The sequence below is a fragment of the Oncorhynchus mykiss genome, chromosome 24, assembly GCF_057628025.1.
Source record: "Oncorhynchus mykiss isolate SJ-2025 chromosome 24, ASM5762802v1, whole genome shotgun sequence".
Lineage (NCBI taxonomy): Eukaryota > Metazoa > Chordata > Actinopteri > Salmoniformes > Salmonidae > Oncorhynchus > Oncorhynchus mykiss.
In genome coordinates, this window is record NC_143045.1 from 22,132,637 (window position 1) to 22,148,025 (window position 15,389).

At 43.9% G+C, this 15,389-nt stretch overlaps 1 protein-coding gene across 4 annotated transcripts; it reads left to right on the forward strand.

Moving 5' to 3' along the window:
* The first annotated feature begins 407 nt into the window (after nt 1-407).
* LOC110504008 (bromodomain and WD repeat-containing protein 3) lies at nt 408-14,957 on the forward strand. Of its 4 annotated transcripts, none has more exons than XM_021582776.3 (41): nt 408-860; nt 963-1,021; nt 1,130-1,159; nt 1,379-1,438; nt 2,304-2,451; nt 2,578-2,676; nt 2,833-2,993; nt 3,097-3,318; nt 3,649-3,749; nt 3,840-3,910; nt 4,142-4,242; nt 4,424-4,464; nt 4,562-4,663; nt 4,753-4,906; nt 5,232-5,366; nt 5,458-5,586; nt 5,676-5,901; nt 6,134-6,301; nt 6,562-6,751; nt 6,914-7,004; nt 7,109-7,249; nt 7,349-7,419; nt 7,531-7,732; nt 7,863-7,979; nt 8,209-8,316; nt 8,465-8,589; nt 8,694-8,776; nt 8,916-9,027; nt 9,119-9,180; nt 9,268-9,423; nt 9,542-9,788; nt 9,871-9,940; nt 10,029-10,076; nt 10,164-10,289; nt 10,374-10,526; nt 10,723-10,892; nt 10,995-11,287; nt 11,378-11,533; nt 11,619-11,972; nt 12,113-12,256; nt 12,371-14,957. In XM_021582776.3, the coding sequence occupies exons 1-41, from the start codon at nt 824-826 to the stop codon at nt 13,774-13,776; spliced, it is 6,669 nt and encodes a 2,222-aa protein (XP_021438451.3). In that variant the 5' UTR covers nt 408-823; the 3' UTR covers nt 13,777-14,957. The 4 variants fall into 4 exon arrangements, with proteins under 4 accessions (XP_021438451.3, XP_021438452.3, XP_090074845.1 ...); XM_021582777.3 differs by having other exon boundaries at nt 12,113-12,250; XM_090218719.1 differs by having other exon boundaries at nt 667-860; nt 1,854-2,451.
* The last annotated feature ends 432 nt before the right edge of the window (nt 14,958-15,389 follow it).

Sequence of the window (15,389 nt, forward strand, 5' to 3'; positions counted from 1 at the left end):
ACTCCATATTAATGCCCATGATTTCGGATTGAGATGTTCCACAAGCAGGTGTCCACATACTTTGGGTCATGTTGTGTATTTACATGAAGTAAGAAATGTGGGTCTATCATGCCATATCTCCAGACAAATGTCTAAAAATAAAAAGATAATATTCCTATTATTGTCATAGCACTAATATTTCGCCAACGCAATTGAAGCCTATCGTGCACTGCACAGGCTTATACTGCATTGTTCTCATCAGCATTGCATAGCCTACTTGTCTATACAAATGGATGCATGGATATTTTTCTTTATTTAGTTGAGTTATTGAAACAAAGCCTAAATAGTGTAGCTAAGTGAGTGTATCAAAGACAAATTGCATCGGGTAAAATAAAATGTGACAGATTTACATTTTTTGTTTTGCCATCACATATGACGTCATCAACAAGACACTCGACCTTGTCGAAGACAACAACAATGCGTCTTTATACTATAGTTTCGCATATATAAATAGCTTTATTTCGTAACATTGACCCAAAGCTTTCTAATGTATTCAAATAGAATATCAGTTCATTTAGAGGGCGAGCGTCGCTTTGTCTTTGTTGTAGTCGAACAAAAAATAAAGAGTTGTTCCCCACCCCCTATTTCCTCTGCTGTGGCGGAAGTAACTCGTATTGCTGAGGCCTCATCCTTCCAATGGCGACTGAAAACAGGCTGATTAGAAAGCGGGAGCAACTGTGGAGGGGGTCAGAGCAGTGTAACCGAAATTAAATAAATATATCATACTCTCACTAGTCATAAAGTTAGTTTAAAATTGTAGACCCACCAAATCACGGCCGATTCAATGGCCAAAAGTCGGAATATTTCGCTCCTTGAATCAGGTAAGGCGAATATAGTTGCCTAATTCATTGCTTAAATTATATATAAATCTTGATTTAATTGATATCCAATTGTGCTCACTATTTTATTATATTCACTTACAGAGCTATATTACCTAATTTCACGTTTTCTAACAACGGGTCCATGTCAGAGCGCGGCTGTGGTAAATTGGCGTGCCTTATTGACATCGTTTTTCTTACTATTCAAAATTGTTGGCGAAAAGTTCATGAAAGCAACACATTCGAAAAACCTATTTTTGTATCTATTGCAGGTTCTAGCGAGCGAACTAGAAGAATATCAGGTGTGTATTCCGGTAGTAGCGGCGTTCTGCCGTCGGTGTATGTAGCTACTAGCTATCCCGATTGGACTGGAACGTAGAACTTGTCTCACTCACGAGTTTTAATGCTTCTCTGACCGCCTCACTCGTTTGACATCACATGTTTTTACTAACTTAATTTCTGGCAGTATTTCTAGCATCTTGAGTGTTGTGATTTACACTAACACGCACCTTTTTGGATAGCTTTTGCCTTGCAGATTAGACTGGCAAGGAAATGAACATCCAAGATCTTACGAAGATTTGGTAAGTCTATAATCTATAGATGTAAATTAAATGTCGAATATCTGTTATTGTTGATTGACAGCCACGTTGTGTCCATGCATAGGCTATTTACTCTTTGTTCTATTCAGCTTTATTCGTTGTTACATTCTTGTTACATAATAACCTGATTTAAACTTTTACCGGTATGTAGGATTACTTATTTTTGTATGTTTCGAAAGCTTAACGCTGTAGTATAGAAACACATTTAACACATTTAACTGTATCTGTTGTACTGCAGATAGGGTGGGGACTCTTTGGGTTCTGGCTACGTCAGGACACCACTGTTGACCAATCCACGTCCTTAGAAAGGCTGTAGTTGCGTTATTTTCCTTGTGACCTGTGTTGTGATTCGTCGGTTGATGAATGTGTTTTTACATAAAACGTTCTGCCCACAAAGAATACAGCACACTGGTGGAATGAGATCCGATGTACATGAAGAACCCAAGTTATGTCAGTGATTCTTTTTTTTACCCCCTAGAAAAATAAATGCAATTTTCTTACAGTACCACTGGCTGACAGTCTATTAGACAGAAATACTATGATGATCTAAATAATAATATATAGACAGTGTGGTTGCAGTCCTGTAGTTTCACGATTCCTGGTGTCATTTGTATTTTTATTTTTTCATTTAGCAGATGCTCCAGAACGACTTAACCTATTCGGCTGGTGGATTTGAACCAGCGACCATTTCAGTTACTGGCCCAATGCACTTAACAGCTACCCAAATATAAATATACAAATGTTGTGATGGCTTGATTGAAGAAAGAACAAAGCATGCATAATGGTTTAACAATGAAAGCTGGATTAGTCATTCTGCTCATCATCAACACTATTTTTGATCCCATAGGTTGCAGCCAACGGACACATTGCACCTGACCATTTGCTGCAGATCTGTAAGAAGATTGGGCCGATTCTGGACAAAGAAGTGCCATGTGTTCCAGGCGTACATTCCCTACTGGGAACTGGGAGGCAGTCCTTACTCAGAACTTCAAAAGGTACAAAGCTTTACATGCATCTTGATTGAGCGTGCATTCTAAATGTATACATCAGCAACTATTTGTTCTGAAATCGAATTGTAAAATGAAATGATTCAATTACTTATTTCTTTCCATCTCTTCCAGGTTACGGCAATGTTCGGAGGAAAGGCTCATCATTTGCTGCCCTGCACAGAGGGAGACCACCAGAGATGCCTTTGACCTGCAAGGATCCTCCAAATCTAGGTGGGTATTCCCTGACACAGGATTGACACGTTCACACATTATTTTCTATTCATGCCAGTGCTGTTAATTCAACTTAACGCATTCTGTGTTGTTTTCTGTTAAAATGATTCTGTTATCATGTTTGCACTCTGAATCATAGTGTTTTGTCCTTCACAGTGGAGGTGTACAGAGGAAGGGAGCTAACAGGTACTCAACGGTTCAGCCCTGTGAACCCTGTGAGCAACTATCAGCACATGCGGATGCACAGGAGGATTCTGGGTCATCTGTCTGCAGTCTACTGCATTGCTTTTGATCGGACCGGTCTCAGGATTTTCACCGTGAGTTTTGTCGTCATAAAGATCAAGTTCTTGGGGGAAATCATGTTAGGTGGTATACCCGAGGCTCATCACTTTATCTACCTTATCAAACCCTACTTTCAAGGGCTCGGACGACTGCTTGGTGAAGATATGGTCTTCGTTTGACGGGAGGCTTCACTCCACCCTGCGAGGACATTCTGCTGAGATCTCAGACCTGGCTGTCAGCTTTGAGAATACCTTGATGGCAGCTGGCAGCTGTGACAAAACCATCCGAGTGTGGTGCCTTCGTACCTGTGCCCCTATGGCTGTCCTACAGGGGCACAGTGGATCCATTACCTCCCTACAGGTAGGCGCTTCCATATTCCTCCAACACCCTTATTATGTTTCGATCGACTGTAATGTTAGCCGGGCAAATAGTATGTAAGCTAATGCTGTCCACAGTTTTGCAAATGTAGGACACTATGCAACAGTGCAATGCGTTAACTGCACACAGCACTTTTTAACTCATAATGTACATACTAAACCTGATTTGCTTCAGCAGCTCACATTGGACTTCTAGTGTGATTTGCTGTCTGTACCATAGACATCCCTCAGTATAGGGGATGTCTACATAAGTATATAACTACATAAGTATATCTGGAACAGCATTTAACTTTGTGAATTACATCTGTCTCAGTTCTCACCGTTTGCCAAGGGCTCAAAGAGATACCTGGTGTCCACTGGAACTGATGCAACAATCTGCTTTTGGCAGTGGGATGTCAATAACATCAATTTCAGGTGAGTTTCAACTACTGGTAATTTGATTTAGATAGTAATTGCATCCTGAAAATGACATAAATCTGAAACATTTACACTCTGTTTATGAAGTGATCGCCCGCAGAAGTTTACAGAGCGACCCAGGCCGGGAGTTCAGATGGTGTGCTCATCATTCAGTCCAGGTAACGATGTCAAGATAGCAGTTTTGTGTAAAATAATGCTTTGGCTCATTTAAATACATTTCTACAAATTGATCATACTATTACACTAACCATAGCTGATACGATTTTAACAGAAGTATTGATTCAACTTTTTACCTCACCAACTGTTACAAGTTATTCTAACATGGGTATATAAACGCTGAACCAAACTGGGATAAATTGATAGTTTTTTTGTTTTATAAAACATTTTAGGTGGTATGTTCTTAGCGACGGGAAGTACTGACGATGTCATCAGAATATATTACCTGGGAGGTGGGAACCCTGAAAAAATATCAGAGCTTCATGAACACACGGTAAGATCCTTTTGAAGAGCAGATAAACCATCACATAGCAGCGAAAAGCTGAACACAAGAAAATGAGTTCCTAAAAGAAATAATCATTAAATCCATTGAAGCTTTAATTTACAACGAATACAAACAATGTTGATGTAATATTCTAATCATCATTGTTGTCAATATATGTTCTAATTTTTAGGACACGGTCGACAGCATCCAATTTTGCCACTCAGGAGAAAGGTATGATCAATGTGATTAGTTGAAGCACTCACCTTAGCCCAACCGTTTTCATGAGGATTGCCTAGAGTCCATTGTCTTGGTTTGCCTCGTCTCGTAGGTTTGCGAGTGGCAGTCGAGATGGCACAGCACGCATCTGGAGGCTGACTCAGCGTCAGCAGTGGAGGAGCCTTCTTCTCAACATGAATGCCACTCTACCAGGGTAAGGAATGAACAGCTTGCCGGCACCATTACATACACCTACACATGCTTGTATCTGTTTTTATCCTTTCATATCAACTTTCTCCGCAGCTCAGAACACGCGACCTGTGAGGAAAGCTTTTTCAAGCCCAAGGTCACCATGGTAGCGTGGGATCGCCATGACAACTCAGTAATCACAGCAGTCAACAACCATATCCTCAAAGTGTGGAACTCCTATACAGGCCAGCTGCTACATATCCTTAAAGTAGGAGCAACTGCATTGTCTTACATTCTATTTTCATGAACAGTGCTGTCTCACAAAGATAGCTGAGGACATGTTGTATCTATGACTACTAGTAGTGTAGATGAATTTCCATCCTTCAACTATTTGTATATAAATAACTGTTGAGGGATAGTCCTAGATTCTTTAGTCAGGAGGACATTCTAGTTCTACTGTTTTTCCCCTTGCAACTGCTTATCACTGTAAGCATGCTTTTCAGGAGCATTTCCTCAAAACATTTTGTCCAGTGACTTGGCAAAATAGCATCAGACAGTGATTTGACCTGACAGCTGTGTGATGCTCTGTGCAGGGCCATGAGGCTGAGGTGTTTGTCCTGGAGCCCCACCCCTCAGATCCCAGGATCATGCTGTCTGCTGGCCACGACGGAAACGTCTTCATCTGGGACATCGTCCGGGGCACAAAGACACAGCACTACTTCAACATGGTGAGGAGGAGCCACGCACCACAGAAGACAGTAACATCCATTCTCTCCAACTATGACTGACTCCATCTTGGTTGCTCTGTCTGCCCTACAGATTGAGGGCCAGGGTCATGGTGCTGTCTTTGACTGCAAATTCACTCCCGACGGCCAGCGCTTTGCCTGCACAGACTCCCACGGTCATCTGGTCATTTTCGGCTTTGGGAGCTCCAAGCCATACGAGAAGGTAAGGCTGGAGCTCCTACTATATCTATGCATAGGAAAGAGTCCTTTATTCAATGGTTTGAGGTTGACTGCCTGTCTGTCTTTGTCCAGCTTCCAGATCAGGTGTTTTTCCACACCGACTATCGGCCACTGATCCGGGACGCCAACGGCTTTGTTTTGGATGAGCAGACCCAGCAGGCACCCCACCTCATGCCCCCTCCCTTCCTGGTGGATGTGGATGGGAACCCCCACCCCCCTATATACCAGCGGCTGGTCCCTGGGAGGGAGAACATTGCAGACGAACACCTGGTGCCTCAGCTGGGATATGTTGCCACAAGTATGTAAACTAGCATTTACGAGACAGTTGTAAGGCAATATGATCCTTTTGTTTATTGGACCACACTAAAATAGCAGTTGGGCACGTGTGGATGGGTGGATTTTGTTTGACCAGTGTAACTACCATCTGTTTCTCTGTGAGTTTGTGAGTGGGTGGATGTGTTAATATGTTTGAGAAAGTGGTTGTTACTTAAGACCCTGTTACTTAAGACTGTCCATGTTGTCCCACTCAGGTGATGGCGAGGTGATGGAGCAGGTGATCAGTCAGCTGACCACAGACCACGAGGAGGCCACGGCCAGACGCAGCATTCTGGATGACACCATCAGGCAGCTGCAGGAGCAGCAGGACAGGCAGAGCAGACCAGGGACACTGGCCCCAGCCCCCAGCACCCCACGCAGAGGTACTGGAACACAGCCATACTGTCAGTTCTACTAACAGTATTGTGTGGTGGCGTGCAAGATAACATATTCCTAGCTCTTTTACTTTCTATAAGCTACCATTGCTCTGGGGCATGCTCAAAAACTTTGTATTCCTACATGTTAATGGTCGAGGACTCTATTGGAAATGGAAAATAATTTCTCATCCATTATGGTTGAAGGAATGATTGGGTCCTGGACAAGCAGTGATGTTGTGTTCCCTTCTCTCCCACTCTGTTCCCAGCATCGGTGAATGAGCGAGGTGCAGCTGAGGTGCTGTCGTCTCCTAACGTGGGTCTGCGGCGCAGTGGGCAGGTGGAGGGGGTGAGACAGATGCACCAGAATGCCCCTCGCAGCCAGATGGCCACGGAGAGGGACCTGCAGGCCTGGAGACGCAGGGTGGTGGTACCTGAGCTCTCGTCCAGCAGTTACAGGTGAGACCGACATCCCTCAAACAACAGGGGTAGATAATCTGTATAGTTGGTTATATAACACAAAGGATGTCATGTATATAAACAAGCCTACTCCTGAATGGTTCATCGCTAGAACATTATTCCTGAAATGCAAGTTTAAATTAAATGTGTAAATGATCTTAGTTACCAGGATGACTTCCGAATTACAAAAGGAGAGGAGGAGATTGCCTTATACAACGCAAAGAAACGCCGTGTGACATACGGCAGTTGTAGAGTAAGTAGACATATATTTATTACTTTTAAAAATCATGACTGAACACGGGAATTTTTAAATGATACTGATGTCATACCTGCATTTCTGCTTTGCTTCTGCCTCAGGATGATTCTGAAGATGAACTGCCTTGCATCAAACGAGCACAGTCCCGCAAAAAGCAAAAAGTCTTCCAGCAGAGCAGAGATGGCATTGTGGAGGAATTAATCGAGTTCTCCTGTGAGGAGGGAGAGGGGACCACATCAGAGGTACATTCTATGCTTTTGACGTGTCCGTTAGAGAATAACAAGCTATTTTGGAATATGGGTGAAGGAGGTCAATCTTGCCATCTCCTATCCCTCCTCTAGGACCATGAGATGGAGGGCAGTGAACTGGATTCATCCAATGACGAAGAGGAATGGAAAAGTGACAGTTCAAGGTACAGATAAGCTCCTTGCTTCTCTTGATTCCTTGCAAGAGGTACATGACGTATGTCATATTGTTGTTTCCCTTGGTTTAATGCTAATATAACTTGCGTTTCCCATGACAGCCACTCGTCCAGTGAGTACTCTGACTGGACTGCAGACGCTGGGATTAACCTGCAGCCCTCCACTCCCGTGTCATCACGGAAACGAGTTCGCCGCCAGCTTAGCAGCTCGGAGGAGGAAGAGATCGAGGAGGAAGAGAAGCAGCAAAGTGAGGATGAGGAACGACCACCTCAGAATAGCAAGCAGAAATCCAAGAAGCCCAAGGTTAGCCACTGTACTAACCTGCATATTTTCTGTCAGTGCTTGCATCCTGTTATGGTATGACAAAAAGTAGTTTCACACTTCTCTATTGAATATTGAATAAATCTTACGTAATTGTTCATTTGTATCACAGCGGCCTAAAGCCAGGCCGTCGATCAACAGAGAAGTCTCCAACGAGTTCAGACCCTCCACTTGGATCACTGATGTCATTCCCAGGAAGTCTCCCTTCGTTCCCCAGATGGGTGATGAGGTACGTGGCTCTGTCTGGACCATATGTCTCCCCTACTGTGTTGTGTGCATCTCTGATGTCTACATCAGAGGAGGCTTGTGGGAGGAGCTATAGGAATGGCTGGAATGGAACGGTGTCAAACAAATGGAAACCACATTTCCATTCTAGCAATTTCAATGAGCCTGTCCTCCTATAGCTCCTCCCACCAGCCTCCTCTGATCTAATTACTGTTACCCTCTCTCTCCCTCAGGTAATCTATTTCCGCCAGGGTCACGAGGCGTATGTGGAGGCGGTGAACAGGAACAACCTGTACCCCATTAACATGGAGAAACAGCCCTGGAGGAAGATGGAGCTGAGGGTAAGAACATATCCACTCTGCTCCAAACTAGGAAACGGATGAATCTGTCTTCCACTGATGCGGTAGAAAACGGGCTAGTGTGTTGAGAGGGCCTGTGTATAAAAGGACATTGTTGAAGAGTAACTTGACGCTCTCCATCTCTCTACAGGACCAAGAATTTGTTAAAATAACTGGGATCAAGTATGAAGTGTGCCCTCCGACACTCTGCTGCCTGAAACTGACGCTCATTGACCACGGCACGCGCAAAATCACAGACAAATCATTTTATGTCAAGTAAGTGATGCAACCGCTTCAAAGTGTCTAACATTAAAGATGAATATACACAGATATTGCCCGAGCCATTTGGTAACTTTGGACTTCTGTACGCTTCCCCTCAGGTATCATGACATGCCAGATGTGATTGACTTCCTCGTGCTTCGGCAGAGTTATGACGAAGCACGCAGTAGAGTCTGGCAGCCAAGTAAGTTAACAATACATCTCTCCTCAGGGGTTCCTCACACTACTTAAGGTCCAGTAACATATGAGATGAACAGGTCAACATTTCGATACAATGTTTTCTGCATTTCCCCCACCTAAAATGGTAACATTCCTCACTGCAGATGACAGATTCCGGTCCGTAATAGATGATGCCTGGTGGTTTGGGATTATTGTTTGTCAGGAGCCATATCAGCCTGAATATCCAGACAGTCATTTCCAGTGCTTCAAAGTCCGGTGAGAATGTATTAAAGTGCTAGTATGATTGGGTCTGCAATGTTGGAAACCAGTCAAAATTCTAACCTGCTTGTCTTTGTTTTGTTGCCAGATGGGACAATGGCGAAACGGAGAAGCTAAGTCCTTGGGATGTGGAAGCTATTCCAGAGGATGGTAATTTTAACAGACTGTTGTAAATGGGACATTCTAGTACATTATTTGGTAATGGACTATATGGCAACAATGGTGTGTGCTCTTCAGCCCAGCAACCTGAGTGTATAGGTGGAGGGGTTCCAGTGACAGCAGAGGAGATGAGAGAGGTCATGTATAAACCCCAGACAGGAGAGTGGGGTGAGAGGAGCAGAGATGACGAGTGTGAACGCATCATAGCAGGCATTGACCAACTCATCACTGTCGGTAAGCACCACTGCATTTTGGTACTACTTCCTCCTCAACAGACCCTGCATTGTATACCATTCCTAGATGGGCTAGTGAGGTTTTGAATTTAAAATGTTATTTTCCTTCTCATTGACAGATATTGTAGCCCCATTCTCTGGCCCGGTGGACATAGTTCAATACCCAACTTACTGCACGGTGATAGCCTTCCCCACAGACCTGAGCACCATCAGACTGAGACTGTTGAGTAGGTTCTACAGGCGACTGTCCGCTGTAGTTTGGGATGCCAGATACATTGTGCACAATGCCCGGACCTTCAATGAGCCAAGGAGCAAGATAGCCCATTCAGCAAAACTTATCACAGATGTCCTGCTAAAGTTTATCAAGTGAGTTATCCAAGTGTTATTGAGCTCAAACTTTTATACAGATACATTTTTAACAACTTATGTTGCCTTTTTATTTCCTCAGTCGACCTAGCTGTACAGATATCATGGAGATCTACAATGCAATTGAAGACATGGACTACACGGATGATGAGGTAAATCAGGTTTTTATGTGGCAAGTCATTCAAACCTTGCTCTGAAATGTTTGGGATGAACTGATGTTGATTTGAATGTCTTTCCCAGGACCTGGAAGAGGCACCAGGCACCTCTTCTGGACACAGACTGTGCCAGGTAAGTAATGAAAGATTTATGTAAAATCATCAATGAAAACTGAGGGAAGTGGCTGGGAATGTTATCTTGTGTCTTCCTTCATCCCAGCGCTCTTCGGAGACGGTACCTGACCCAGACTCCTGGAAGGGGCAGTGTAAACGCCTGATGAACTATGTCTTTGAGTGTGAGGACTCTGAGCCCTTCAGAAAGCCTGTGGATCCTACCTCCTACCCAGTAAGAGAACAGAGAGTTCTACTGTAATAATGACTCTGGCTTTGACAGAACTGTTGATCGAATGGGACTCATGTCTGTTTGCAGGACTACCTTAGCATCATTGACACTCCCATGGACTTTGAAATGGTGAAGGGGACCCTTGAGGAGGACCGTTATGAAAACCCCATGGAGCTCTGCAAAGACACACTTCTGATATTTGCCAATGCTAAAGCCTTCACGCCAAACAAACGCTCAAAGGTATTTCAGCTCTTGCATTTCCAAACCATACAAGTGATTCCAGTGTAAAAAATCCTACCTTGATCAAAAACTTATTGAGTTGATTTTTCATTTACAATTTGACATTGGTCAGGTTCTGGAGTGTCATCAATCTAGTGACTAGGACCTGATGCCAAATTGGTGTGCTCTACATATTTTTTATCTCCTATGTCCCCAGATCTACAGTATGACTTTGCGGCTCTCTGCATTCTTCGAAGAGCGAATCAGAACAATCATATCGCAATACAAAACTGCTGTTAAGAGCAGCGAGAAGCTCCGCCGCAGCCAGAGGTTCCGAAAGAAGCTTCAGCACCACGAGTCTGCTGCACCCAGCACTGACACCACAAGGTAGGCCTCATTTCTACTGCCCACGGACCTCATTGGGCTTAAGGAAATGTACTTGTCCACATGACGTACAGCACTTCTAATTATATTATTATTTCCCTTCAGTCAAAAGAGGACTGCTCTAAAAACTCAGGAAAAGGTGGAAGCGGCGTCGACGACCAAATCTACCTCAGCCAAAGTGTCTGCTCCTGAGAGAACCAGGAGGAGGAGCCACAGCAGTGACAGCTCAGGTCACAGCTCTTCTGAAGCTTCCTCAAGGTCAGACTCTGAGATTTACAGTGAGTTATATATGAGTGACTCTGAAGAAGAGAAACGCCCGAGGTCCTCACAGCACCATCACAGCACAGAGACCAGGGGAACCAGAAGAGTCACCAGGAACAATGGGGCAAAGAAGAAAAGTGAGTATTTCACATAAATCCGGCAGAAGGCAGCTAGCTCTTATTAGCTGTCCTTCTAATAAAATCCCTGTTTTTGATGTTTTATTTCAGTTGCTGAGAGCGAGAGTGAGTCCTCCAATGAGCGGGAGGAGAGTGAGGACAGTGAGAAGTTGTCCAACTCAATGTCTCACAGATTCCCCAACAGGTCCAGCACCAGGCTAACCAGGAACAATGCTGTTAACCATAGGAAGCATACCAAATGGCCAGGTAAACACCATCACACCACAGAGCAGATATTTGAGTTATTATATGATTATTAGCCATTAAAATGTTGTCGCTGCACTGTGTCCAGAGAGGGGTTCCCAGATGAACGGTTATAGCAGAACATTTGGGCGAGGGAGGCGACGAGGGAACGACTCTGAGAGATCACCATCCCAGGGTACAGACACTTACCGGGATGAGGAGGAGAATGTGGGCCGCAGGACATTGAAAAGGAAGACTGCCAGGGCAGCCGTTAACAAGATGAAGCTTCTGGAAGCCTCTGAGGAAGACGATGGTTCAGCCTCTGAGGATGAGGACAAACATAGGCGGAAAAGCAGCCGCCATGCGACCCGAGTCAGCAAACGCACTGCCGTGATCCAGAGCAGCTCTGAATCCGAGGATCAGTCATCAGCCTCTGGATCCGAGGATCCGTCATCAGCACAGAGTAAGCACACAGTCAGTTTAGACCGGTTTGGATCAACTTTTGTTTTCAAGGATCTACTGTACCAGAACCACAAAAGGGGGCATTCTTTGAGAACAAATTTCAACACTATATTCTTTCTCTCACCTATGTTCTAAAAAAAGGCAAGGATTCATCGGGTGATTGGGAGAACAATGAGGACAGTATTGAGAGTGAAGCTTCATCCTCTCGTTGCCATCAGAATGGAGAGAGTAAGAACTCCAGCAGCCGCAGGATGACCAGACAAGCTGCAGTGACGGGGGGTAAGGGTAAGAACTACAGGCATACTGTAGATGCTTTCACAGTCAAGGCTACTTTCTCTCTGCCTTTACTCCAATTGCATTCATTTGTTGCTGTAGTGTTAATGTTTCTATCTCTTTCAGATGATTTGTCTCATGTAAATGGCTACAGCACAAAACATCAACTGGCTGATAGTAACTCTGAGAAAGAGGATGAGGAGAGCTCTGATGGTGAAGAAGGGGAGGAGGAAGAAACTATTGTGTCTCAGAAGTCCTCCAGAAGCACCGCAACTGCTGCAGTGAGCAAAAGTAGAACTTGCATTACCAGTTATGTGGCAGAAGAGAAGTCTGGCTCCAGAAAGAGACAACACACAACACGAGACCACAATGCTCAAAAGCACCCTCACAAAAACGGGAGGAGGGTGGAGAAAGAACATCCTAAAGACTCTGAGAAAAATTGTAAATTACCATCAAAAAGCCAAGAGCAAACATCTGCCTCAACCCACAAACAGGATGGCCCTGAATCAGAGGAACTCAGTGACACTCCAAAGAGATCAAACTCTCGCAAGAAAAGACTGAAATCTGAAGAGGAGGAAGATGGGGAGGAAGACGAAGCAGACAGCAACCTTTCATACGATGAATCTGAGGGAGAATCCAATAAAAAAACTCCATTGCGAAACAAAAGGCAGAGTCGCAATGACTCTGCTTCAGAGAGCGAGGAGGAAGTTGTACCCAACAGGAGAGCAAGGAGGAAACTGCATGCTTCCTCAGAGGAAGAATCTGATGGGAAGGAGAAGCATAGCCCTAGCATGCGGCCTTGCCTTCGAGCCCAACCAAAAAAGAAATATATCAATGAAGACTCTGAGGAGGACTTGAACTCTGAGATGCAAGGCAGTTGTAAGAATGGGAAGAGCAAAACTGTTTCACATAAAGGATATCAACGCAACCGAAGAAAAGCCTCCCCAGCTGCTACAAAACGACAGTCCTCTTCCAAGAGAAAACGCATTTACACCTCAGACTCCTCAGAGAACCCTGATGAAAAGAAACGGTGCGTGCGCAAGGCTAAAGCTAAGCGCTACTGTGATAAGGACGAGAGGGAGGCAAAAAGATCCAACTCAAAACATCCCAAGAAGGAATCTCGATCCAAGTCAGAACCCGAGGACTGTAATAGTCAGGAAGATGCCTCTTCTCAAGGGTCAGAGGATGAGGAGGAGGTTGAGTGTCCGAGATGGAAGAGACGTTTGGAGCGACAGAAACGCAAGCGAAAAGAGAGCTGCAGCAGCAGTGCCCACAGTTATTCCTCTGAAAGCGAAGAGGAGGAAGAGTCCTCTGCCTCTGAGAAGTCCTCTGCTAGCTCAGGTTCCCAGATCAGTACAAAGAGAAAAAGCCACAAGAGGTCAAGGGTCAGCGAAAAGGGTGCCGTCCGCCACTCTCGACAACGCAGGAGGGATGCATCTGAGGCAGACACTGACCAGGAACCCCAGAGTGGAACACGTATCAAGACCCGAAACCGTGGCAAACGGACGGTGACATATCACGACAGCGAATGAAGGACTTGGCGCAGCAGGCTTGGCCAGAACGAGACTAACTGGAGACCTTGAAGACACTTGATCGCCACATTAAGGTAGTAGCACTGGAGCCCTTTCAAAAGGAAATGCTGTGAATCTGTTTCATTCAGGGATATTTATATTTTCTATGAAAAAATAATAATAAATGGAAAAAAATAAGGTAAAAAAATGTATGAATGCAAGCATTTGAACAGCTGGTTTTCACAAGTGTGTGTGTGTGTATATATAGAGCAAACCACCTCCCATTCTGCTTTTGTGATTTGGCCAGCTAAATAACCGTTCGGGGGAGCATTGTCAGCTTGGGTGCTATCTTAATATACCTCTGTTTAATCAAGCATATTTTGCTGGTTTGCACTAAGAAACACACTGTAAAGAGGTATTTCATACACTAGTTTTGCATTAGGAACTCAGGGGTCAACTAAGTTTACCGTAGTCTCAGAAATGCAGTCTTGGGAGTTAAGAGTAGGTAGGGATAAACATTTCCAGGATGGCGGATTCAGTCCAAGCACACTCGCTGAGACAACTAATCTTCTTCACCCTCCTTTTGACTTCAACACTCCTTTGTAAATCCACATTAATTATCCTTTAATGTATTGTGTGGCGACTTGTTGATATGAGCCAAAATGTACAAATTTGAATTCCTAGTTTTCCTCCGTTTTGTCTTCATTTTTTCAATGTTTATTTTGCAATATTTCGTTGTGCATTCTAGTCATTGATTGAGGTGTAAATATGAGATTGAGTGATGTGGTTTGGGGATCACTCTGTAGCAAACCATTGCTTATTTAAATTTGAGTATTCATTTTCCTTTTGTATGACATTACAATGCATTGTCTTGCCACATGTCACAAATTGGTACCCTTTTGCCAAGTACAGGAAACCAAAAAGTACTTATTGCAAAATACTGTGATTTCTCATATTGGGAAGACATTCTAGTGTTGTTCTGTATTATGTACGTTCAGTATTAAATTCATTTTCTGAGATTTTTGCCAGTCGTTCTGGGGGGGGGGGGGGTCTTGAACTGCAATTGCGACATTTTTGCTTAATGTTTTTCATACTTTGATACAAACAGATTTCACAGGGAAAAGTTCCTGGTACTCAGTATGGTTGTGGAGTGCAAGAGGGCTGTTTTTTTCTGGTTAATAAAGACATCAATTCAAGGCAAATTTTGTATGTGTTATCAATTTCAGTGTTGGTCTTGACCACATTAAGTGTCTGTCGGATAAATACGTTTGTGCTCAGTCTGACAGTGAGGGCGTAATTTCTTCCCGGGACCAGCTGAAAAGAGCAGAGTAAGGAAACACATGATCAGCTTCCATTGTCACAATGCATAAAACGGCTTTGCCAGACTAAGTCTATACAATTCTGCCTTGAAACATTAATACAGTATCTTAACTGCATATTTATTATAAACATTTTTTTTTGCAGTGGGAACCTAATACTAGTGCACTCATGTAGGAGAGTGCACTCTGTATAGCACAGGCCTGTTGGTGTAGTGGAGTTTAAACGCAAGTATAAACCCTATACCCACTTCTTTTCAGTGGCTATTGCGTATACTTAAGGAATAAGGCATAAGGGGGTTGTGTTATGGCCAATAT

What these genes read in the sequence shown, in the direction of transcription:
- LOC110504008 (XM_021582776.3), top strand. Translation starts at nt 824, where the DNA reads ATGGCCAAAAGTCGGAATATTTCGCTCCTTGAATCAG. An exon ending in CAAGGATCCTCCAAATCTAG is followed by an intron (nt 2,677 to 2,832) that starts GTGGGTATTCCC and finishes TGTCCTTCACAG; the next exon opens with TGGAGGTGTACAGAGGAAGG. An exon ending in AGAAATCCAAGAAGCCCAAG is followed by an intron (nt 7,733 to 7,862) that starts GTTAGCCACTGT and finishes TTTGTATCACAG; the next exon opens with CGGCCTAAAGCCAGGCCGTC.